The sequence below is a fragment of the Phyllopteryx taeniolatus genome, chromosome 18 (assembly GCF_024500385.1).
Source record: "Phyllopteryx taeniolatus isolate TA_2022b chromosome 18, UOR_Ptae_1.2, whole genome shotgun sequence".
In the NCBI taxonomy this organism is placed as follows: Eukaryota; Metazoa; Chordata; class Actinopteri; order Syngnathiformes; family Syngnathidae; genus Phyllopteryx; species Phyllopteryx taeniolatus.
Window position 1 is genome coordinate 5,458,682 of NC_084519.1, and position 24,674 is coordinate 5,483,355.

Genomic DNA, 24,674 nt, shown 5'->3' on the forward strand with positions numbered 1-24,674 from the left:
CGACGCCCACACACTGTCACGGTGCCCCCTAAAAAGGCTGATGATTACAATGCATGACAGGTGCGTCACCGATGTCCACGCCCACCCAGACCCTGCAACATAAAGAAAAACAACTTGAAACACGGCGGCACGGTGGACGACTGGTTAGAGCGTCAGCCTCACAGTTCTGAGGACCCGGGTTCAATCCCCGGCCCCGCCTGTGTGGAGTTTGCATGTTCTCCCCGTACCTGCGTGGGTTTTCTCCGGGCACTCTGGTTTCCTCCCACATCCCAAAGACATGCATGAATTGGAGACTCTAAATTGCCTGAAGGTTTGAATGTGAGTGCGAATCTTGTTGTGTTGTGTGAATCTTTCAACGGATACTCCCTAAAGGTGTGACGCTGCAGCTATACAATCTACTTTAGTGCCCTGTACTAGTACACTAATTGAACGAAGATGAACGAACCATTACACCATCAGTGACTCTAATATACGTTAATTGTAGTTAAAAACATAAACAGAATCTTTTGGTCAAAAACTAAAATTGTACCTTGTCAGCGCTGACCTGTGTAATTTGCAGACTGCTATTTCAAGATGAACATTAGTGTACCACTTGGTTAGGTCATCTCATGGACCGCAATGAGATAGCATGAGATGGGAAGAGGTATTTAAGGAATGACGTAAGGCTTACTAAACTCACCAGTCGAACTCTGTAGTTAAATCTAAGCTAAATACGCTTGATGTTCACTTAAATGATTGTAAGATATGGATACATCTTATTTCTGCAGACCTAGATCATTTTAATAAGGTACAGTGAACAGTTCAATTGCAAAACACAGCGGTCAGACGCAGGAGTGAGAGGAAGTGTAAGAGTAAGCTGGCTCAGACAGGAAGTGCATCTATTTTGAATCAGGTATTTTAACCAGCTGTGAATTACGTCTTTGTGTTACTTGTCTTGGGAATTTAATGTGCAAAATGTTTTAGGCTGAAAAAAACCTCCCCATTTTATATAGTAGTATCATAGCCAGTGAGACTAATCTACTATAAGCTTTTTTATTCTTTGCGAGCCTTCAACATATTCTAATTGTTGGGAAACACAACAACAGACAAACAGGAGATTTACAGGTGCATGACTCATAGTTAAAAAGACACATTTGGAATCCTGTGGAACTGCATAGTCATCATGACTAACAGTGACATGTTCCTGGTTTCTAGCTTTTGGCTCTGGTTTAATGCACACTGCCAAAGTTGAAATGTTCCATTTTACTCAGGAAATTAATTTGAATGAAATACTATTATATGAACTTCACATCGACACTTCTGAAATTAAATCAGGCCAAACCAAGTCACGTGGATTCTGACAAGTCTTTCTGTATCCCATGAATCACTATATAAATTATTCCTCCTCGATGAATTCGGTTGACCTACAGTATTCATTTTAGATTAATGGAAGCATTTCAATTTGAAACAAAATGATTCACTCACATACACTTTTAAACTATCCTGAGACTGGTTTTAATTTGTTACCCTTTGAGATTGAGGTTCAGGAATACAATTTCTATATTCTGGTGATTTATTTTACAGTGTGTTTTACACACATTGTCATATGCGTTTTAACTGGTCTGTGCTGAATAATATATTGACAGAATGGGTCTATTAGCATACATTTCACCGCAACATCCTACACTAAGTGACATTTCCCCCCCACAATTTAAAACAGTTGTCAGATGTCCTACTGACATTCTTCAATGGAAATACACAAAGGATGAAGAATTATGCCACCCTTAATTTTGACTTGACACATTCCTATTCAAATCACACAGCTTTTTTTTACCATAACCATTGTAGTGGCTTATTTTATGTCTTTAAATATGCATCTGAAAGGTAGGTGCAAAGCAGTCAAAAAGAGAACTTTTCTGTTCGTGTCAACATTTTTGAAACGCCAACAAAATTAACCGGTATTGTGACATATTGTTTATTCAGCAATTTTGTAGCTGCGGAATGATCCAATGGCTGACTTGTTTGCCAGTCACAAGAAGGAGTCATGCCATGTCACCTATGAAAAAAGAAAATTCATTTCAGTTCACTCACAGTGACAGTTGGTGCTGGCCTCTCAGATCAGTTTTGCGGGTGTGCTGTCCCAAGTTTTAAATGTAACTCTAAATTGCCCGTAGGTGTGAATTTGAGTGCGAATGGTTGTTTGTTTCTATGTGCCCTGCGATTGGCTGGCAACCAGTTCAGGGTGTACCCCGCCTCCTGCCTGATGATAGCTGGGATAGGCTCCAGCACTCCCGCGACCCTAGTGAGGAGAAGCGGCTCAGAATATGGATGGATGGATATTACACAGGATGGGTACATACTGTACATCCATTGCCACACACTCGATTTAAATAAAACAAAACAGGGCTTTTATGGAGTTGCTGCCTTCCCCAAAATTAATAGAGCAATAGATTTCTTCGCTGTAACTCAGTAATAAGTTATTTTGTCTTCTGCTAACACTTCCAGTTCCATCACTTTAAATGTCCCCTTCCATCAGAATATTTTTTTTTCTATTGTTTTATCCATAACACAGGTCAAAATGTATCTGTTACATGGTTTAAGTTTGACATCTACGCGGTTTGTCGATTGAATGCACAAGGCAATAAACAGCATAAGGCTGGGAAATTGGGTGGATTTTAAATCGCCGACAGTGTGACCGAGTTTTGTCAAGTAATATTCAAGTACCTGCCCAGTTCGTGGTTGGTACCCACCCACTCAACTGTACTGAAAGGCAACACGGCATTTTTGGGTTTTAAGTAAGCGAGACTCAGCCGCTGCCAAGCCATAAAAGTACAGTCTATAAAGAATGCACATGTTTTGTTTTTCAACAGTTCTAAGATTAATTCATAATTTATGATGTAACAGTAGATGAAAGAGCGAAGATTGTATTCATAGTCGCCAGCTATGATCATCACGGCAGGTTCAATTCAAATGAATAGAGCGGATAACAAAACCTAAAAAAAAATCCCCTTCTTTTTTTATTTCCACCCACGTACGCTTTCCGATCACATTTGGACCAGCAATCTAACGTTTGAATTGTGCTTCACAATGATAGGAAGACATCGAAGGATGCGACGTCGCTATGAATGCTTGGTCGCCCCAAGCTGCCTTCTCGAAGCTAGCAGACGGCGTAATATGGATCAATCACAGCAAGCTCTTTTCCATTTTTATTTATTTATCCAATCACAGCAAAGCTCATTTGGATGTCCAATATTAATGAGAAATTCGGCCTTCTCAAATGCCAGGCAAAAAAGACCAACTACAATAATATGAAGAAGGACATTTTGGGCATTTACAACCCAAATTATCTTGCAAACCCAGTAAAAGGACATCAAATATTATAAAAAAAATACATTAAAATATTTGATGGAAGGGGACCGTTAAACTTCATCTTGAGCTTGCCATGCTCTTCCAAATATTCCATAGTAAAAAAAAACATCAGTGCGACACCTAAAGTGCAAATCCTTCTGTTAAATACTGTAAACGTTAAACGGGCGGCACTGCACATAGGGTAAGACTACACCCTGCAACCGGAGGGGCGCCGGTTCATATCCCCGCTCGAGCACATGGCATCGTTGTGTCCCTGGGCAAGACACTTAACCCACATTGCCGACGAATGGATGTGGTTGGATGTTTGGTGGCACTTCTGTCAGACTCTTCCAGGGCAGCTGTGGCTACACAAGTAGCTTATCACCACTAGGGTGTGACTGAGGCGTGACTGCATAATGCATGAAATTGTAAAGCGTCGAGTGCAGAGAAAAGCGCTGTATCTGTGTAATGCATTATTACTCTATTATTATCAATATGCTGCAATACAGTCATAATTAAGGTAAATATTTGTATGTTACGGCCATAAAAAGAAAACATCTGGTGCCCCATGACCAAGTATTCTAAAACTGAGGTGCAAACTAACTCATTGCACAGTACTGATAACGCAGCATACCTCCAGAGAAACACAATCGCATTCGTCAGGTTTTCTAACATTTTCTTTTTTCAAACCCAAAATATTATGGGTGGTTTCATTTAAAAAGGAATGCATACATTGTGGTTGGACACAAATAGGAATTCTAAATTATATTAATTAGGGTTCCATTCCATTTAGAGAGGCAGGTTCCTATGACTTAAAACTGTTGTGCAATTTTTTTTGTCAATCCGTTTTACCTTCATTTGTTCTTTTCTGTTTTGTTTTGTTTTTTGCAATAGTTAACTTTGCCCTGTTTTCTAGTTTGATGCGTGCATACATACTGTAAATGCAAGACATTTCTACTTTGTAATATTTGAACAAAAGATTGCAAAAACTGAAATCAAATGTATCCTTTCTTTGCTAAGCCCACAGTTCTTTTATCGAGGCGAACAAAGGGTGCACTACTCATTGCAACACACCATAAAGTGACATTGCAGCCATATGTGTGCTTGCAACATGACAGACCACGAGCTCATTTTAAAAAAATGCACGTTCCTTGTATTTGTGTCAAAGTTAAAGGAAGCAAGCACGACATTGTTACCAGCATGTGGGCAATTTCTCTTTATCTTCTTTTTACTAGAGTTTGCATGGCTCCACATAGCTGAATATATGATCATCCTAAAACAAACCAAAACATATGTTTAAGGTTACAGCTACACTCATTTGAGGCTTTTTAATATTTCAATGAATGCTCTTATTGTATAAATATACAGTAAGTGGAACAAAAACTGTTTTGACATTTAAGGTTTTGTGCTTGGATAGCACCTGTAACCCCAGAACTCCGTCCCACACATGTTCAAGCCAGACCCGGGGGTGGGGGGTCTTTCACACACAGGCTGGAAACACTGTATAAATATGAATGACAGACGCTTTCGTGGAGTAAGGTCAGAAGCTGGTAGGAGAGACACTGAAATAGTATGTGTGGAAAGTAAAGAGTCAACAAAGGGGTAGTAAGCATGGGTGGAGGGGGGTTCACCGTTTAGGTCATAAAATTCCATTCATCAGTATGATTAAAATGCATTCTTGAAAATCTGAATACGATAGATATGTCCAATTAAATGATTCTCAACCCCGCTGTCATTTCTTCCCAACTTTCGTTCAACCATAAATGACTATCAATTAGGAGTGGTAAAACACATGACAAAAAGTCTTCTGCAGTTTTGATTGGGGACGATAATAAAAAAAAATAACCCTGGGCTACAAAATGTTTTTTATTTTTGTAAGCTGTCTATTTTTTCAACTGATTGAGGACAATTTTGTATCGCTGAATCCGAAAATGACATCCGTTTCAGTTGTTCCGGTCAGGTTTATATGCCAAGTTGTTAACATTTTATTAATCAAATGTTACAAACAATGCTTAGTGTAAGTTGAATAATAGACATTAATCAAAGTAAGTACCTGTAAATTGAATGTTACATCACCATTGTTCAAAATTCTTGGCAGGAACCTCTGTTTATTTGAACCTCTGAAGCAAAAATATCTGTACATAAATAATAAACAAAAACATTTGGCCATAGTTCAAAAAGTTGACCTGATTTAGCAAAACCAATGCGATGTTTGGATTCAGCACATCATTCAGCTAAAAAAAAATCTTAGATAATAATTTTGTTGTTGAACGGTGAAATTAATGGTTGTGTAGGACTGCTACTGAACTAGAAACAGTGGACTCCAATTTTAAAATACCGTATTACATTGGTCTGTGATTGCTGTATCTCACTTCCCCTACACCCTATGACACTACATGAATAAACAATTCAGAAATGCTTTTTACTACCTTCCCATGTGTTTCATGATATACTGTAGATAGGATTGTATTCATGCTATGCAGTATACACGCTCGCGTAAGTAGTTTTTAAGTTAACCTTAGTAAGCTGCATAAATGCAACTGTTTGCATGGTTATGAAAAGGGCTCGGAAACCAATAAAGAGGAAGTTGTCATGAAATGTGCCCTGCAGTTCTTTTGTTGGAGCTTGGGTGGTGCTTTGCACCCCTCCCGCCCTCTCTCTCGCCCTCCCTCTCTCTATTCCCAGTAATCAGCACCACCTGTCATCAATCAGCCTGCATAAAGGCCTGCCAGATCCAAGACTCCAATTCCAGAGTATTAACGTTCAATGAGCCCACAACTCCAAGCTCACCTGTCATCCCGCCATCATCCGTACCATCCATTTCAACCAGCAACATTTCCGGTGGCCCACCCTGGTCAATTCGTCCAAGCCTGCGCCGTCTATGTCCGAGGGAAGACTTCACACCTGCCCCCAGCTGGTCTGCTGAGCCCCTTACCCATCCCGAGCCGCCCTTAGTCCCACATCGCCTTGGACTTCGTTACCGGCCTACCCCCTTCAGAAGGTAACACTATCATTTTCACTGTTGTCGATTGATTATTTTTTTTTTTTAAGTACGTCCATTACATTCCCCTCCCCAAGCTACCCTCTGCCTCTGAAACTGCTAACCTCCTTGTCCAACATGTCTTTAAACTCCATGGAATCCCCATCGATATCGTCTCTGACCGAGGTCCTCAGTTCTCCTCCCTTGTCTGGAAGGAATTCTGTAAAGCGGTGGGCGCAGCAGCCAGCTTGTCTTTAGGATACAATCCACAGACCAACGGTCAGGCAGAGCGGACAAATCAGTCCCTTGAATCGGCCGCACGCAACCCCTCCTCCTGGAGCTCATTCCTCCCGTGGATTGAGTTCGCCCACAACTCCCTCCCTTCTGTATTTTAGCTGTGTGCTTTGGGTCATTGTCTTTTTTGAAGGTGAAACTTCGGCCTAGTCTGAGGTTCTGAGCACACTGGAGAAGGTTTTTGTCCAGGATGTACCTGTACTTGGCCGTATTCATCTTTTCTTCGATTGCAACCGGTCTCCCTGTCCCTGCAGCTGAAAAACACCCCCACAGCATGATGCTGCCACCACCATGCTTCACTGTTGGGACTGTTTTGGACAGGTGATGAGCAGTTTCTGGTTTTCTCCACACATGCCACTTAGAATTAAGGCCAACAGTTTCTATCTTGGTCTCATCAGGCCAGAGAATCTTATTTCTCACCATCTTGGAGTACTTCAAGGTGTTTTTTAGCAAACTCCATGCAGGCTTTCATGTGTCTTGCACTGAGGAGAGGCTTCTGTTGGGTGACTGCCATGAAGCCCTGACTGGTGGAGGGCTGCATTGATGGTTGACTTTCTAGAACTTTCCCCCATCTCCCGACTGCATCTTTGGAGCTCAGCCACAGTGATCTTTGGGTTCTTCTTTACCTCTCTCACGAAGGCTCTTCTCCCCCAATTGCTCAGTTTGGCGGGACGGCCAGCTCTTGAAAGGGTTCTGATCGTCCCAGACGTCTTGCATTTCAGGATTATGGAGCCCACTGTGCTCTTTGGAACCTTAAGTGCAACAGATTTTTTTTGGTAAACTTTGCCACATCTGTGCCTTGCCACAATTCTGTGTCTGAGCTCTTCAGGCAGTTCCTTTGACCTCATGATTCTCATTTGCTCTGACATGCACTGTGAGCTGTAAGGTCTTATAAAGACAGGTGTGTGGCTTTCCTAATCAAGTCCAATCAGTATAATCAAACAGCTGGACTCCAATGAAGGTGTAGGACCATTTTAAGGATGATCTGAAGAAATGGACAGCACCCGAGTTAAATATGAGTGTCACAGCAAAGGGTCTGAATACTTATGACTGTGTGATATTTCAGTTTTTCTTTTCTAATAAATCAGCAAAAATTTCAACAATTACGTTTTTTTTCTGTCAATATGGGGTCCTGTGTGTACATTAATGAGGAAAAAAAATAACTTAAATGATTTATCAAATGGCTGCAATATAACAAAGTGAAAATTTTAAGGGGGTCTGAAAACTTTCCGTGCCCACTGTACCTCTGACGTCCGTGTTCTTCCTTGTCCACAGTGCTCCTTCTCTGTTTCCAGCTGTGCTGACCTCCTCCACCATGGCCCCAAGCCATCCACCTGCTCACGCCACCGCCTGCCGCACGTTCCCTGTCCCGACTACCTGCCAATACACCCCAGGGATCCAACTTGATATCCTCTTCAATAAACATTTCACCACAACCCTGTCAGCCTCCGCTTGCTTCTGGGTCCAGTTAAAACCTTAACGTGACAGAAGTAAAACTTGCTCCTAGAATGGGAGGGAAATTTTGCACCACTTTCGAATATTGATTAATCTCTATTAATCATAGATGAAAAATGTACCACATTTTGCTTTGTTATGATATTTTAAACTTGTTGTGCTTCTATGAAAAGAGACTTAAGCACTGCATTATATGCAAATTACCTTGTTTTTTTAAAAGACCCATTGGGGGGGACTTTTGAAGCAAAATTTGCCGCCAAGCACACCCATCAGTTCCCTTACTCATTTTTGCACTGGTGATGCGTTGACCCGATCACTGACATAACAACCTGCGCCGCAATTCAGATATCCATCCACGGTTAAGGTAAAGGAGCGTAAATGTTCAAAATAAATTGTCTCATTAATCGGAGTTAATACATGATTAATGTGATTTTTTTTTTTTTTTTTTTTTTTTTTTTTTTTTGTGTGTGATTAATCACAAGTTACGCTTGAACTTTGACCTCCCGATTTAGAATATGACGCCGCAAGCTGGGCATGCCTATCTCTGGACAGTTTCACCTATTCCACTTTGCAGCACCTCTCAAGCTCCGTCCAGTTGGATCGAGGAGCGGTGCACAGGCATTTTTAGATCTCTCCAAAGATGTTCAATCAAATTCAAGTCTGGGCTTACAGCTAACGCTGTAAACATAACAAAATGTGGGAAAAGTGAAGCGGTGTGAATACTTACCAGACACACTGGACTGTACATTTAGGTTGTTTTGTCTGAATTTAGCCATTAGGCATCAACGATCAAATCTATGCAGTATAAAGGATTTGCAGTGGAGGGATTTGCAAATACTTTACTTTAAGTAGATATTATAGACTGTCTGTATTTTACTTTGTTTATTTTTCTGATTAGTTTTTACTTTTACTTCCGACATTTGAAAACACATCTGTACATTCTACTTGTTACATATTTCAACCTCCATGGATGAGAACACAAGGAAAAAACAGACATGTAAATAGAGAGAACGGTTGGTTGATTGAGATCTTGGGGTATTATAGGACAGAAATTACAGAGACAGCAGCTTCTGGTGTTCAAAAATTCTATTGCATTATTATATTGTTAGTCAGTTTACAATGTTGGCAAAGCTATGAAAACAATATTGTTTTGATAGAATCTAGTGATTAGTTTTTTCCCCCCTTCTCATTATGAGCACTATACCAATTATTTTTTTCTTAAAAAAAAAAAAAAGGTGCGGGATTATTTTGTGTGCAGTTTTTTTTTCGTTCTGCCAAGTTACCAAATTCTGCCAGTAAAAATCTATGTTTAGAGTCTTCTTTAGCTTACCTTTAAGAATTTGAATCAGTAATTCTACTTTTACCAGTATTATATTTCTCCTTAAGTGTGTGCGTACTTTTCCCACTTGTGTGGAATTGTATTCAAATTTTTATTGATTTGCCTCCCGTCAAAGCGTTCAGCGTTACCATGGGGACGGATGGACCGTCTCACACAGGATGTAGTTTTAGCTTGCGCAGCATAGCTTCCGGGTTGAAACGGAGCGTCGCATTAGCAACTTGCATTTTCTTTTAGACGAACTCCTCGACCCAAGTGTACCTTGGAAAATGTCCCGAGGCTCGAGTGCAGGGTTCGATCGCCACATTACCATCTTCTCTCCTGAAGGAAGGCTTTATCAAGTCGGTCAGTATGTATTATTTTCGACAAAATCCGTCTCGTTTGCTAGCTAGCTAAATGCTCTGTCATGGTTCAGTATGCACCCTTTATAGCTGGTTGATAGCACATCACCACAGCGAAATAAATGTATTTTATGAATCCATATGTAACTCATTTTTGTTGACAAGGTAATGTTTTGACAGCTTTTATATTCCTAAGGAAGTCAAACTCCATGAACCAGCAGTTTAGTGGCTAGCTGTTGTTAGTCTGGCTAACATTTAGCCTGTCAGGCAACAACTGACTCAATTGTTTTTGTTGTATCTTTGACATAAAAGAGGGCTGCACTAAAGCATTGTAGTTTCCTTAACATCATAAAAGGAACGACCTTTTTATTGACCATCTCACTTTTGAGGTATATGGCAAATGCTTTCCTAGTTTGAAGAAAATTGAAAGTGAAAGCATCACCATTGTGGACGCATGTAGTGGGGGAAAAAAAGCATTGAGTAATTACACTAATATCTTGCGGTGTCGTCCCTTATTTAGTAAGAAGTACTTTACTAAAATAAAGGTATCTGTCGTGATTAGTGTGTTAATCTATGATTATGTATGTTATATAAACTATCCATATTTAGGCGGCCTGCAAAAACTGAAAAGTTTTGGGGGAATTCTTTTTTTTAATTCATGAAAAAAAGTTTCATTTTGCCACTCTTTATTTTTGTCCTCTGGCCTGTTATAACTCATGGAATCACACATATGTAACCCATCCAAAACAAGTGTCAAGATAGAAATGCATTACCATCATCCTTTCTCCCACTTACAGAATATGCTTTCAAGGCTATAAATCAAGGTGGACTCACGTCAGTTGCAGTTCGTGGAAAGGACTGTGCAGTTGTTGTTACACAGAAAAAAGTCCCGGTAAGCTCATATGGCTGTATTGTATTGTCCTATGTCTTTCTAGTTGTAACTTTTAACATTACAATAGTGATTTAACAATCGTCTGTATTGTGCACTCACTGGCTTGCAACTTGAAGCATTATTATATCGGCCATTGTCAGTATTTGTGGAGAAGCCCAGGTGCCTCTCTTGCGCTACTCGTACACTTAGCATCGGTGCTACTGTGTGCTGTAGTGTTCAGAGCTGTGCATGAACGTGCTCTGGTTAATTGGCTTAACTTCTTTAGCCTCTCCCCATGTTTTTCTGAGTTATTAAATGCTTGTTAACCAAGAACTATTGATCATCTATGACAACATTTTTATCCCTTTTAACAGGACAAGCTTCTGGATTCCGCCACAGTGACCCACCTTTTCAGAATAACAGATAACATTGGCTGTGTAATGTCCGGAATGACAGGTAAACAAACAAGTCACTATCAACAACACACATTTCATCTAGCAGATGCATCAGGCAGTGTTAATAATGATTAATGAATCAATTAAGCGTGTGCTAGCCATCAAATATTTGAAAAAAGTGATGCTTTTAGACTAATTTCTTATTTTCTCCCCTCACCGAACAACATCAACAGCTGACAGCCGGTCCCAAGTTCAGCGCGCTCGCTATGAAGCAGCTAACTGGAAGTACAAGTACGGCTATGAGATCCCAGTGGACATGCTGTGTAAGAGAATTGCAGACATCTCTCAAGTCTACACACAGAACGCTGAGATGCGACCGCTGGGCTGCTGTAAGTATAGGTTAGAATCGAACAAGTCATCTAATAGTTGCCACCAGTCTAAAAGATGTGCCTTTATTAATAGCTGGGTGTGTCGGCCACTTAACCACTACGTAGCACAAAGTATTATAATTGTTCATGTACACTACACCATGAAGTAATGTTATGTCATTACTACTTGCCAGTAAATTAAACAAAGGAGAAAAGCTGGACATTATCTGCAAACAACAAACAAATGTTGTTGTTTTTTTGTCAATCCCATCAAGGGTGTGCTCCCATGCTGCGACTTTCTCAAGTAAGACACAAATCCAAAAGTTTTGGTTAAAAAAACAGGGCTTTATTCTTTTGAAAGAACAAACCAGGAGAACTGGGTTTAACAGAAACAAATCATGTAATTAGTTCAAATAGTCACGATTATTATAATTAGTTAATAGGTTAGGTTACTCTTTCTTGTGGTGATACAATGTTAAAATGTTATTACAAACTTTTTGCAGGCAAATAAAGGTGAAGTGAATTTTTGTATGCTGTCTATACTCCACAGTTCTGAAGTTTGGAGTCCGAATTTCAGCTTCGGCCTTCTGTGTGGAGTTTTCTCTCTGTGCTCGTGTGGGTTGTTGCTGGGGGTATTCCAGCCTCCCCACACATTCCAAAAATATGCTTGTTAGGTTTATTGAAGACTGGCGACCAGCCCAGGGTGCACGCCCGTCTCTCGCTCAGAGTCAACTGGGATAGGCTCCAGCGCACCAAAGTCTCTAATGATGACAACAGGTGTAGAAAAAGGATGGATAGATGTGTAATCTCATATGTATTATTATATACAGTTAAATATATGACCCAAAAAAATACAACATTACTGAAAGGACCCAATAATAAATTGCACACAAATAAAAACCACCAATGTGAATCAGTTACACATTCAATTCTCATATTAACGCAGAAATAACTATAGAACGGCTCAAGTAACCGTCGCCCGATCAAATTTGTTGTGAAAATCCTGCTAACATGGACGTGTGTGACTAGCTAAATATTTACCCTTAGATTGATTGTAATAAAGGATAGGTTTGCTACAGCAGAATACTTAGGTGCACAGAGCCCAGCTCCAGTACAACAAAAAGTGGACCTGTTGCTGATCAGGTTCATTGTAGAAGACACTAAAGAAGCCCTTGGGATCCTTCCTGGTCATCGCTGCTAAAAACATTACTCCAAAGCCAGAGCATCAGTGCATTTGTCATTTCCAACCCGCAGGTATGATTGTGATCGGCATTGATGCGGAATGCGGCCCGCAGGTCTACAAATGTGACCCAGCGGGCTACTACTGTGGGTTCAAAGCCACCGCTGCTGGAGTGAAGCAGACAGAAGCCACCAGCTTCCTGGAGAAAAAGGTGAAAAAGAAATTGGACTGGACCTTCGAACAAACTATCGAGGTATGTGATCCAAAAGCAGCCTTTAAAATATCGAGCGACTTTTTGGGATTAGCGTCTTCTAATCTTCTCACCACCGCTTGGGTTATCCTGTAAATAATTGTAAGTTTCATTTTGTTTTGTTTTTCCCCACACTGCTCCAGACGGCGATTTCTTGTCTCTCAACTGTCCTCTCCATTGACTTCAAGCCCTCTGAGCTTGAGGTGGGTGTGGTCACAACACAGGACCACAAGTTCAGGTAAAGATGGCTCAGTATTTCTCTAAAAAAAAAAAAAAAACATAAGGAAAGCGATTTTCAAAAAGTAATTAGTACCCATTAGTAAGAAATAGTAGTTATCCGCGATGCGTGGGTGGAGCTTGAAGCAGGCAGTAAGATTGCATTATAATGAAAGGATGATGTGATTTATTTCTTTGCCATGTTTGGAATTTACATTGCATTTGAAAGTGTGACAACAGTTTAAGCAAACTGGAAGAATGCTACTTCGTCAAGGCAAAATCCACACTTATATGGATATATATATGTCTGGGTTTTGTATGCTGACGAAAAAAGAAAAGAAAAAAAATTAAATATGGCACCACGTGAAAAATCTATGTTTAGACTCAAAGAGAGTCATTTCCGCAAAAGACACAGTAAAAGAAATGGCAAGTGGGACATCTTTGTGAAAGGGGCTACAGCTACCAACGTATTTCCTCTTTCTAGGATTCTGACGGAGGCCGAAGTGGATACTCATCTGATGTCCCTTGCAGAGCGGGACTAAGCCTGAAGAAAGTGTTCCCTTTTTGAATTACGTTAGAGCATGATGGGATATGCAGTTCTCACATGGAAACTGGGGTTATCTTGGTTTGCTGTATATTGCCCCCACCAATACATTGAACAATAAAAACGTTTTGGAGTAAAATAATGTCAGATGTAGTTTTATCCTCAGGGCATTACATGCACGTTGTTTGCATTGAACTAAATTGATTTGAAAAGTACGTTTTCTAAAGTGACGCTCATATAACTGCATCCTCTTTCATCAGAACTGCTTTCATGTGTCAAATTTAGAAGCGGCAGGGTAGCATGTCTCTGGGAACATGAGCGGTTTACAACGCCGCTTCCTGTTGTATCACATGACTCATTGAAGTGGTGTACAGAGGTTTTGTTTCTTTTCACGACATGAGCAGTTTTGACCTTATTTTGTTTAGCGATCCAAGAACTTTTAGCAGTGGTTCATTATTGTACTGCATTGATTGCATTGTAGTGAGATCTGTTTCCAGTAGGTTCTATTAATTTACTCTGCTACACCAAATGTGCTAAGAACAACCCCAATAATGAACATCTAGTATATAAGAAATTAGCAGGATTATCTTTGTAAAGGTAAGGTATCTGATAAAACTTGAATAAGATACCAAACAGGTATAGCCATGTATTTTAAATTCCAGTTCACCAGATTGACACACTTTTTGTTTTGTTTTTTGCTTTGCTGGAGGGAATCTTGCACTTACCCTGTGGTAATAGTGTATTTTGGGGAAATGATAGCTTTGCACCAAGGCTTTCGTTATGCACCCTTGATCAGAAATGATATCACAGTTAGTCATGCCAGGTTCCTCCAGTCGTCAAATAATGTCATCTGCCCCACCTATCTCTGAATCACAAATCAAAATTGTATAAATCCCCTCTCAGATGTCATGTTTTCCGAAATCAAGGAATCATCTTCGGAGCTCCCCTGTCATGTGGAATTAGATGTGATTTTAAAAGGAAGCAGATGAGTCTCTGGAAAACCCCCTGAAGTCCCACGCATGTTTATATGACCATACAGTACTAATGTTTGCACCCCTAGGGACAATTGTAGGCAATGTGCACACTGCTATTAAACCTAATCGTCTTGGGATCTTGCAAAAGGTGCCAATTAAAGGCAGGGTTCATAGTTCACCGGTTAATCGAGGTCATTCTGCGGGGGGGGGGGGGGGGGAATGCATATCAGATGACGGGATTTGGATCAACTGTACTTTCCGCAAATGCTTCCTGCTTACTGTGACTAATTAACAAGTTTATCATTTTTGTAAAAATGACATTTCCTCCTTCGAAAGTGTGTCTTAAGTTGCTTGTGTTGCGCGATCCATTCAATGGTAGGTTGGAATATTCAGCACAGCATGTTCTATGCGTGGCGCCATGGGACTTTTTACAATATGACTCACACACTGTGACCAAGCCTCATACAAGGAAATCCCAGACTGTTCCATAGGGTTGAATGGGATCATTTTGGCCCATATCTTTGAAAGTGTGGCTTATAATTCTGAACCCTGTCAGTTTATGTGTAGTGACTAACTGTGGTTGTGTTCCAGTAAAAATGCCTCAGACAGAAGAGACCTGTAATTCATTCTTCATAAGCTTCTTTTGTTATTTTATTTAATTGATAGTGTTTCATTTCACAACATATTTACAGGTACAAAAATAATATCTCTGTATTTACAATTTACTACAAATGACCAGTCTGGTATATTCACATCACGGTATCCTTATACAGTATTGCAGAGAGAACACATGCACATTTATGCCGGTCCCGCTGTGTGTTCTGGGCACGGAGTTCTGTTTTCTGGATCTACGAGACCAGAGCAGACGACGTCTTCCTTCTTGTGATCCCCGGGCCAGCCCTTTGTGGACGTCCTGGGCAGGTGTTTGTCCTTTCATTGGGCCGTGGTTCGGGGACCCGGTAGCAGCTCTTTTGACACCACCAGTGGCAGGATCTCGTTGGACTTTACTTTCCAAACTTGATGTCATCATACAACTGCAAAAGAAGAGTAAACATATTTACAATCTTGACAAACACTACAATGCGTGCCGTGTCGAGCAGCACTCCTTTTTGGAAACTGACCTCATCTTCACTAAAATCCCGATCCTCCATATCGCTCTCGTCGGATTCGCTGTCGGGCAAGGCCCTCAGCTCCTGCGCCGTCTTCTCGTATAACTGGCGGCGTATATCGTCATTTTGCCTTCCATAGGTGAGGTGGTACGGCGTGAAACCGCCATAGTTGAGGCAATTAACGTCGGCGCCGAGGTCAAGGAGGCGACGGACCAGTGCTGGGTTTTGGACATCCACGGCCAGATGGAGTGCCGTCCTACCGCTGCATTGTTCCTATAACAAAACAAAACGAACGGTTACGTCGCTAAGTGGCTCCAAACTGGATTCGCCGCTGCAAACTCGACTTCCAGTCGATGACACCCACCTGTGCATTGATGTCTGCGCCCAGCCCAACTAGATTCTCCACTAACGAAATGTAGCCGTGAATCGACGCTAGGTGAAGACAGTTATGTCCTGGAAGGCAAGAACACAGATCAGTTAACTGAGTCTCACCCAAAACCAGGCCTTGCACCGTTTTCTCGGTAGACTTCTGAGCTTACCGCTGTAGGTGGGGAAGGAGATGATGGAGGTGAGGTAGCGCTGGCTTGTCTGAGTGATGACGCCGAAGCAGGCGAGGGAGCCTCTCTTGCAGGCTATGTGCAACGGCGTGTTGCCGCAGTCGTCGGTCAGCCGCGGGTCGCAGCCCGCCTTCAGGAGCCGTTCCGCCAACTGGGGCTGCTCGGTGATCACGGCTAGGTGCAGTGCCGTCTGCGGGAACATTTATTGTGTGTTACGACTCCGACTTCAACGTCAGCCTCTTGTGTGATTGAAGAGAATTGTGGCTTCGTACCTGTCTTTGGTGGTTCTGTGCATTCAGGAATGGGTGATTGTGGGACAGTTTGATCATCTGTTGGGCTTGATCGGAGGCTTCGTGAATGACGGCCAAGTGGAGAAGCCTGTCAGGGGGAAAACGGAGAGCTCGGTCAAATAAACGCTCAGAGGAAGTAGCTCCAGTGAAGTTCTAAGGAACAACGCCTGTGCAACAGGAACGTTTCGCAAGAGTGGAGTTTTGTCGGGCTGTTTCCACCAGTTGTGGCTTGACACATCTGATGCTTTATCAGTTACTGGCAGTGAGCCAGGGACTTTCCTGCGCCCACAGAGCTCAGCTTAAGCGCCGCCCAGACTCAGCCTAAAGTCCACACGCACACACTCGCGCAAACACGCTGATCATATTTCGCGCAAGCCTTCGAGTTTTCAATGCATATTGTGGTTGCATTGTTTTTGAAACTGCTAATACAATTGTTATTTTGCACGAGTGTGTCATTTCAATTTGTATTTATTTATTGATTGATTTTTTTTTTTTTACGCGCAAGACTCGCGTTTGCAAAACTGCTCCACGCCATTATTGTATGGAAAACGAATCCACTTACGTGTCCCCGTCCTCGGTCACGACACCTCTCCAAGGCTCGTACTCGTGAACGAGATCTTCGCGCACGCGCAAGTCTTCCAAATCGTTCACCAGCTCATCCTCCTTCAGCGATTCCAGGCCGCTATCGAAGCGGTCGTCTTGGCAGGGCAACATTTTCCCGTGTTTGGGCTCCATGTGGTCGAGGTCGTCATAATCCACGCGATCGCAGTTTGATACTCCGTGGACGTCCATGATGGCTGTCACGAGACAAGTAAACACGTACAGTCCGAAGGTCAGGAACGAGAGTGGCTGAGAGGAGGCTGGCGCACTGGGTTTTGTGCGCCTGGGTGGGAGGAGCCACTGTGGGGATTTCCAATGGACTTATCTAAAACAGGGAAATCACACAGGCAGGGCTGGGCTTTTGTGAGAAAAAAATCCCCCCCTCCTCATCCTCCAACCCTAAAGTCAAAATGAAAACTTGTAGTTTCCTATTAGACACCTACACCTACCTATGTTCGATTGTGAATGGTGGCCATGAATGAGATGGGGACAACCTCTGTTAGTCTCTTCCAAAAAAAAAAGAATAAAATCTTTCCATTGAGCGACTTGGACTAATATTTGCAATTATTTTACTCATGATGTAAACTCTATGCATATGTTTAAATATTTCTAATAAAGTGGGCCAAAGTGTGTATGGCCAATTCATATAATCAGCCATAGCCTGTGTGCTATAATATCAATTGTAATAATAACTGGTTTAATTTTACTTTATTCCAATTATTAGGAATGAAATATGAAAAACAAGCTTATATTTTGCCCATACTGTAACAGGAAAATCAGCACACCAAATGGTAGAAATGTGTTTTATTTTGCGAGATATTTTGTTGGAATATATGCTGTTTATTTCTCCAATAAAGCATACACACGATTGAATGTAAGTGAACATGTTCAATATTGTGGTTGCAGTTTCTATTGGTGTAATATAGAGAGATGTTTCTAATATTTTGGTACTATATGAGGTGTGCAGAAGAAGCTCTTGTAGCCTACTGGCTAGCTTGTGCTAGTGTACTTAACAATGAATTATTCAATTTGTTTAGGCATGGATTGCTAAATTAACTTTGTATTTAACATCTGCCTCTTAATTTCCAGTGCAGTATTAAGCCATTAACAAAATAGCATTTGAAAACTCCCCCGTGTCTGCACATTGGATGCAGAGGAGGGGGGAAATCCTTGAGTTTGTACAGTGCAACTCTTGTGAAACCAACACATCGCTTCATGTGCCACAAGAGGATGTTTGGGACTTGCCTGTCTTTGTAAATGTTTAACACTGCAGTTTTTTTAATTAGAATTTTGAGTATTTCACACATTTTGCACAACTTGTAATGGGATTTTTTTTTTTTTTTTGTATTACTTTTCACAAAAATCAAAAAATGGAAGTATGATAGAGACAGCATGTTGCACAATGTCGAAGCGTAATACGTGCTCAAATTGCTGTACCTGTCTGTGCTGCATTGTAATTCCCAGGGATTTACTTATGATAACATAGAAGCCGTATCCAAGCATACACACCTACAGTACACAGAGGGATTTCTACACAACAAAACACACCGTACAAACACACCCACTAGGGTGTTGTGTCTTTTTGTCTTAGTGTGAGTCACATTAGGGAAATGCCACTCGTATAAACATGCACGCAATCTCCTCCTTTGGCATTTAATTCCAAGCAATCTTTAATCCGTGCCAAGTGTTATAACAAAAAAAAAAAAAAAAAAAAAAAATGAGTACATGATGTCCCTGTTCTATTCACAGCCCTACATTGAGTTCCTGATTTTAACCCCGATAAAATGGTAATTCCACAACTGCTGTCTGACACTATACACGAAATACCGGAACTTCCACTAAATTACAACTTTGGAAATTAAGAGTTGTTGCAAAGACAATGCAAGCAAGTACTTTTGCTATGTGTTTACACCTGGTTGCTATGGACACCGACGCTGCCAATTGAGTGTCAAGTGAAATATATTACGCTCTGTGCGTCAGCAAATCTCCACTTGTCTGGGCATCACAATCTATTCACTCAAGAAATTCCCTAATGTTGACGTCATGAAACTTTTGCTGAAAAAGTCACGCTAATCTTTTGCATATTTTCTCATGTTTGAGTTCGCTGTTATAGTTTAAAAAGTTGGTGTGGCACAATCGTGTTAACTACACTGTAACGTATTGCTGTAAATCTATGTGGAATTTACAACAGTATGTTACTGTAATTTAACAGCATGAAACCGAATTTTCTCTTAAGTGATGAAAGGCGCCATCATCCTTTCAAATGTCCAGACACTGGACATCTTGCTGATGACTGGGGGCCATTTTGGTGGTAACACTTCATATTTAGTCAAACTTCTCAAAGTACTCATTTTTGAGTGAGAAGACATGGCTATTTGACTTCAGACAGCAAAAGCTTTCTCTTCACTCCAACCAGAACAGTCCCTGCAGGGTTCAACCAAGGATGTCAAGTTATTCTTATCTCTTGAAATCTGCAGTGTGCTGTATTGTTTTTTTTCCCTACATGGTGCTCATTTTTTGTTTGTTTGTTTTTACATGCACTTATGATCAATGATCGAGGACACCAGCCAAACCCTGCAGTACTGCACTGTTCGTGGTCTCTCTCTCTCTTCTCCACTCTCACAGTTATTGTTCACCTTTACGAATGCTTGACCTGTTTCCAGGCTAGTCTGTTCTGTTACTGTTACTGATGCGTTACTGTTATTGATGCTATTTTAATTCAGCGTCAGAGATTATGAGTTCAGTAAAGCCTATCATTAATGCATTTACTGGAGAAAGTTTCTTCCAAATATAGTAATGTCGTCCTGTATTATTGGCTCCACTAATTTGCATCTGGCGGCACGGTGTACAACTGGTTAGCACATCTGCCTCACAGTTCTGAGGAATGGGGTTCAAATCCCGGCCCCGCCTGTGTGGAGTTTGCATGTTCTCCCCGTGCCTGCGGGGGTTTTCTCCGGGCACTCCGGTTTCCTCCCACATCCCAAAAACATGCATGGTAGGTTCATTGAGGACTCTAAATTGGCCTTAGGTGTGAATGTGTGTGCGAATGGTTGTTTGTTTATATGTGCCCTGGGATTGGCTGGCGACCAGTTCAGGGTGTAACCCGCCTCTCCCCCGAAGATTGCTGGGATAGGCTCCAGCACGCCCGCAACCCTAGTGAGGAGAAGCGGAACGGAAGATGAATGAATGAATAATTTGCATCTACCAGGTTGGTTAAAAGTGGTAGAAATGAATGATTTTAGCATTTTCTAACAACAAAATGTTACCTTAAAATAAAATATATCATAGCCACACATGCTTCACTTGTATCACATATCATCCTCCTCCTCATTATTAGCAAAATCTTGGATTTCCATTATAACCGTGACAAATATATATTTCAGCTCTGTGGTCTCCTTTACGTCCAATCCAGTTGGAAGAAGCACCAGGCTACTTCCTGTTCGGTCACTTAGTGACCAGCGCCAAATACTGTATGGGTATGTGTCTCCGTGCAATGTCCTACACTCTACCCCGCGGTGAGTGCTGTGAAAACCAAGCGGAAGTGCCTTTGCACACATTCCGGTGTGATGGGTCTCAGCAATAACTCACTGATACACGGGGTAGGGAAAATGACTGCTAGTCGGGGTGGCCGGGGGACCGCCCTGGGTCCGCCGTGTTCTGTCCACCGGGCTGCTCTCCGGTGGACCCCTGGGCCCGATCCCGCCCCTCGATTGGTTGCGTGGGGTCTTCAGCCACCGCGGTGCGGGCACAGCAATTATAGGACACTTCTGGCAGTCTTTGTGCATGTAAAACAGTGTCAATTCACTCGCATATGTCCTCAGGCACACACCCTGAGGACTCTTTCACTGGGTGCGGGGCCACACACTTAAGGCCTCTTTATAATCCCGCGGTCGCATGGCCGACAACGCCCACATTGTATCACGTGACCGACGAATTGCCCCACGCAGCACCTCTGCGTAGCTTGCCGCGCACCCGACAAAAATAGTTGGTGCGCGTCGAACGCCGCGGAGATCATCTCTCGTGATTGGTCCGTTTTAGTCACATGCTGTGATGACGTACCAACGTGCCCCTTGGTTCTACATACCATCTACGTCTCCGCCTTCTCGATCGATTCTGCAGCATAATTAAACATATCGTCTGGTCATCTAGGTCCATTTGTTCTGTCACAGTCGCCATTGTTGTAAAAACGGCTACCGCAAATGGCAAATCAAAAAATGCAGCGGAAACTCCACCCTGTGGTGTCCTATCCAATACCAGCCGTTAGCGACACCCATGACTTGGAGGAGAACTGCAGCACACTTTCAAAACAGCGCGCGTGGGTTGCGCTCGAGTATAAAGGCTAACTTCGCAGGGGACAGCCGCAGTGACGTCAGCGCGGTCGCCGTCCGCGCGAGTATAAAGAAACATTTATTGCGACAAATAACTCATGACAATGCAAATCGCTTGTGTATCCCCTCACTTCTACTCTCGTCCTGTAGACTTTTATAATTGACATAATTAATGCCACCAAACTTCAGTTATACAGCCGGGTTCACGACCCTGGTCCCTGCATGCTTCTTCTCCTGTCCTTGTCCTGTTCTATCTTGTCCTGTCCTTCCCTCACAGGATGTAGCACAACAGCCCCATGCAACACTCATATTTAATGTTTCATTGTAGATAATGTAATGACTTACAACCCCAATTCCAATGAAATTGGGACGTTGTGTTAAACATAAATAAAAACAGAATACAATGATTTGCAAATCATGTTCAACCTATATTTCATTAAATACACTACAAAGACAAGATTTTTAATGTTCAAACTGATAAACTTCATTATTTTTAGCAAATAAGCATTAATTTAGAATTTTATGGCTGCAACACGTTCCAAAAAAGCTCAATTAAATATATGTCGAACATGACTTGCAAATCATCGCTCATCCGGTTTACAATTCGTGCTTTGTCTTTTATCTTTGTTTCTCTCTCCCTTCTAGAAACGTTGTTCTGTTCAACTGATCGACTCTGATTCTCAATCAACTTCAATTATAATACTAAGAAACCACAGCGGAAGCTGAAAGACTCCACTGTGACACAGTAAAACTGTTCCGGCATAAAAGAGATACAGAGCTTCCATTCTGCTTGACCTAACAGCCGAACAGAACAAAAAAAAAAGCAACAAAAAAAAGCAATAACTCACACCAGAAAGTGCAAACCTCTGTCAAGGTTGAACTATTAATGAAATTGACATAAATTGTTGTTTGTATCTCTAGCAATATTGCACAAAGGATTCAATGAATTTATTTATCATACCAACACACATTTACACATGATATGGCAGGAAATATGATACCCAAGGTCGCATATGAGGCCAAATAAATCCTGAGGCTTGAGAAATATACAATGGTGAATACAAATGCTCCAGGACTGATTTCCAAAAGAAAGACTGGTCACGGGCCAAAGATGAAACCACAGAATTTTGATGCGGATAAAGTTCCAGATCCAGAAATATCCTCTCTCGCGGTTTGTTTGTGGGTTTTGAACAGGAAACAAAAAGCAAAAGTGAAACAAATTTTGTTTATTTTTCCTTGGACCAAAATGTGTAAAATTCGATTGAGTACTGTTAATATAAATTCAAATCTCAGCTTTGACATTGTTAAGACCACATCCATAATATAATTAGGGTTATTATTTCAAATCATGTAGTTTTCATTTTTAAAAACAAGTGCAGTTTGTATTTTGTCATCTTTGATTATTGTCTCTCAACAATGACTTACGGTGAGTGAGAAAATGATGTAATGTCATAGTTCATTTTGAATCTGTCATTAATGTCAACAGGTCACATCAGCCATCTGACATGTGCATCACATATATCATATATCTGACTGAAAATAGAAGCATTAACTCCCCAGATGTGTGCATATCATTCATTAAGCATTCCCTCTTGCTTTCTGTAGGGATGTGTCACTCACTTATTTCAGCAGTCCTCATGTGCAGGAGGCCCAGTTCCACACCCACTCATGTTATAGCTCCCTTTTTAGCGGGTGTTAAAAAAAACCAAAAAAAAAACCATAATGAACAGTAAATTAAAGTAATATACTATAGTATTGCCAAGGCTGTGTTAACACATCTGTTCATGCAGGGCTATAAAATATTCACACTTCAGCACTGCGACATACTACAGTATATGAGGCAGAGTTTTAATCAATTCAATCATGCAGATAATTGTTTTTGTTATTCGAATGCAAATTTAAATAAGCATGCCCTTTTTCATTTTATATATCCAATCCAAATTAGGCTAATGGATAAAAGTGTCAAAGAGAAGTTCAAAAGATCTGTGAACATCCCCTCTGATGACCCACTTTGGTGATGAATGTGCAGGGCCAGTGTTTCAACGTAATATCTTTATTTCCATCCTCACTCGCTGTGTTATATGTACACTCACACATAGACACACGCATTTATTGTCTGCAATATGATCTTTTGACCTGCTGCTACTAGGCATCTCTCACAGTCATCACTAACTGATCCAATTGTTGCTTTGGTGTTATAAATAGTCGCACAAACACAGTTGAGTTTGAGGTTGACCATGATTGATGGCAATCATTCTTCGGTATCTTTAGATCTTTGCAGGCTGTAATGTAAACTAGCGGAAGCATAAGATTTTTAGCCTATGGAGATTAACTACCTCTATTTATCAATTCAGTGAGCACTAAAGATTTTGTAATGTTAGGGATGTTTAAAAAAAACAAAAAAAAAAAAACAAGGAAATGTTTTGTTTATGTGCGACAACAATAATAAGTCATCGAAACATGACATCAATGTCTCAGTCAAACTGATGCAAAAGACTCATCAAAATCATAACTAGAATTGCAACACAGACCTTAACCGAGGCCTGACCGTTCCACTGATTAAAACAAAAACAAAGTGCTTTCCTGTATCTATACTGTTATAACAATCCTCAACATGTTTTTTTTACTTGTCGAATGGGCCAGCCCTTTACAAATCTGCTGCTAAAGTAAGGCCAGTTCACTGTAGGCTGCAAATCAAGAAAATGTGAGCAGATGGTCCGGTCTGTGCCATTTAATGAGAACCAAAACGGGGAAAAGTGAACTTGACATTATCCAGATGAAGGCTTCATTGGGTTGGTACCTGGGCCTTCAGTGGGGAGTCACCTGACTTAATCCACCTCTTTAAATATCACGTCGCAATTAGAAACCATCAATACTACACAAAAATGCATATAACAGCTCAAAACTATGCCATGTACGTCATCTGAAGCAGTTCAGCATCAATATTTAAATAATAAGATGAGAATAACATAAAACATTAAAATGTAATACATTATACTCGCTCGAGAAGAGATGCTAATTGTTCGATAATGTGTGCAGATCGCTGCAGATATGTTTTCCTAGTTGAAAACAACTTTTGCTCTGACCGACGAATCAGAGGACAGAAAAGTGCTGACGCCATCAAGGGCCTGCTCTCTGGTCCTGTGAGGAAAAATTGGAAATCTGATCGATTTAAGAAACAGTCCCATTGCTAATACAGTTGTGTGAGCACTAATGATTCTGAAGGCCCAAGGTAGATTCAATTCACATGGGAACACAT

General features: G+C 41.2%; 3 protein-coding genes across 3 annotated transcripts; 2 read left to right on the plus strand and 1 right to left on the minus strand.

Moving 5' to 3' along the window:
* Window positions 1-5,854: 5,854 nt before the first annotated feature.
* On the plus strand, window positions 5,855-8,406 carry LOC133468641 (uncharacterized). The gene is made up of 2 exons (XM_061754792.1): window positions 5,855-6,328; window positions 7,877-8,406. The coding sequence occupies exons 1-2, from the start codon at window positions 5,925-5,927 to the stop codon at window positions 8,079-8,081; spliced, it is 609 nt and encodes a 202-aa protein (XP_061610776.1). The 5' UTR covers window positions 5,855-5,924; the 3' UTR covers window positions 8,082-8,406.
* A 1,155-nt stretch (window positions 8,407-9,561) lies between these two features.
* LOC133468454 (proteasome subunit alpha type-6) lies at window positions 9,562-13,699 on the plus strand. The gene is made up of 7 exons (XM_061754387.1): window positions 9,562-9,737; window positions 10,531-10,625; window positions 10,979-11,060; window positions 11,233-11,388; window positions 12,622-12,800; window positions 12,941-13,035; window positions 13,498-13,699. Exons 1-7 carry the CDS (start codon window positions 9,662-9,664, stop codon window positions 13,553-13,555), a joined length of 741 nt encoding a protein of 246 aa, XP_061610371.1. The 5' UTR covers window positions 9,562-9,661; the 3' UTR covers window positions 13,556-13,699.
* Window positions 13,700-15,153: 1,454 nt separating this feature from the next.
* On the minus strand, window positions 15,154-17,344 carry nfkbiaa (nuclear factor of kappa light polypeptide gene enhancer in B-cells inhibitor, alpha a). The gene is made up of 6 exons (XM_061754386.1): window positions 17,050-17,344; window positions 16,470-16,575; window positions 16,180-16,387; window positions 16,005-16,093; window positions 15,653-15,913; window positions 15,154-15,565 (listed from the first exon to the last, which is right to left on the minus strand). The coding sequence occupies exons 1-6, from the start codon at window positions 17,277-17,279 to the stop codon at window positions 15,536-15,538; spliced, it is 924 nt and encodes a 307-aa protein (XP_061610370.1). The 5' UTR covers window positions 17,280-17,344; the 3' UTR covers window positions 15,154-15,535.
* Between the last annotated feature and the right edge of the window lie 7,330 nt (window positions 17,345-24,674).

What these genes read in the sequence shown, in the direction of transcription:
- LOC133468641 (XM_061754792.1), top strand. Translation starts at nt 5,925, where the DNA reads ATGTGCCCTGCAGTTCTTTTGTTGGAGCTTGGGTGGTGCTTTGCACCC. An exon ending in CGGCCTACCCCCTTCAGAAG is followed by an intron (nt 6,329 to 7,876) that starts GTAACACTATCA and finishes CCTTGTCCACAG; the next exon opens with TGCTCCTTCTCTGTTTCCAG.
- LOC133468454 (XM_061754387.1), top strand. Translation starts at nt 9,662, where the DNA reads ATGTCCCGAGGCTCGAGTGCAGGGTTCGATCGCCACATTACCATCTTC. An exon ending in GATGCGACCGCTGGGCTGCT is followed by an intron (nt 11,389 to 12,621) that starts GTAAGTATAGGT and finishes TCCAACCCGCAG; the next exon opens with GTATGATTGTGATCGGCATT. An exon ending in CCTTCGAACAAACTATCGAG is followed by an intron (nt 12,801 to 12,940) that starts GTATGTGATCCA and finishes ACACTGCTCCAG; the next exon opens with ACGGCGATTTCTTGTCTCTC.
- nfkbiaa (XM_061754386.1), bottom strand. Translation starts at nt 17,279, where the DNA reads ATGGACGTCCACGGAGTATCAAACTGCGATCGCGTGGATTATGACGAC. An exon ending in GTGACCGAGGACGGGGACAC is followed by an intron (nt 16,576 to 17,049) that starts GTAAGTGGATTC and finishes TCCCCCTGACAG; the next exon opens with GCTTCTCCACTTGGCCGTCA. An exon ending in CACAGAACCACCAAAGACAG is followed by an intron (nt 16,388 to 16,469) that starts GTACGAAGCCAC and finishes ATGTTCCCGCAG; the next exon opens with ACGGCACTGCACCTAGCCGT.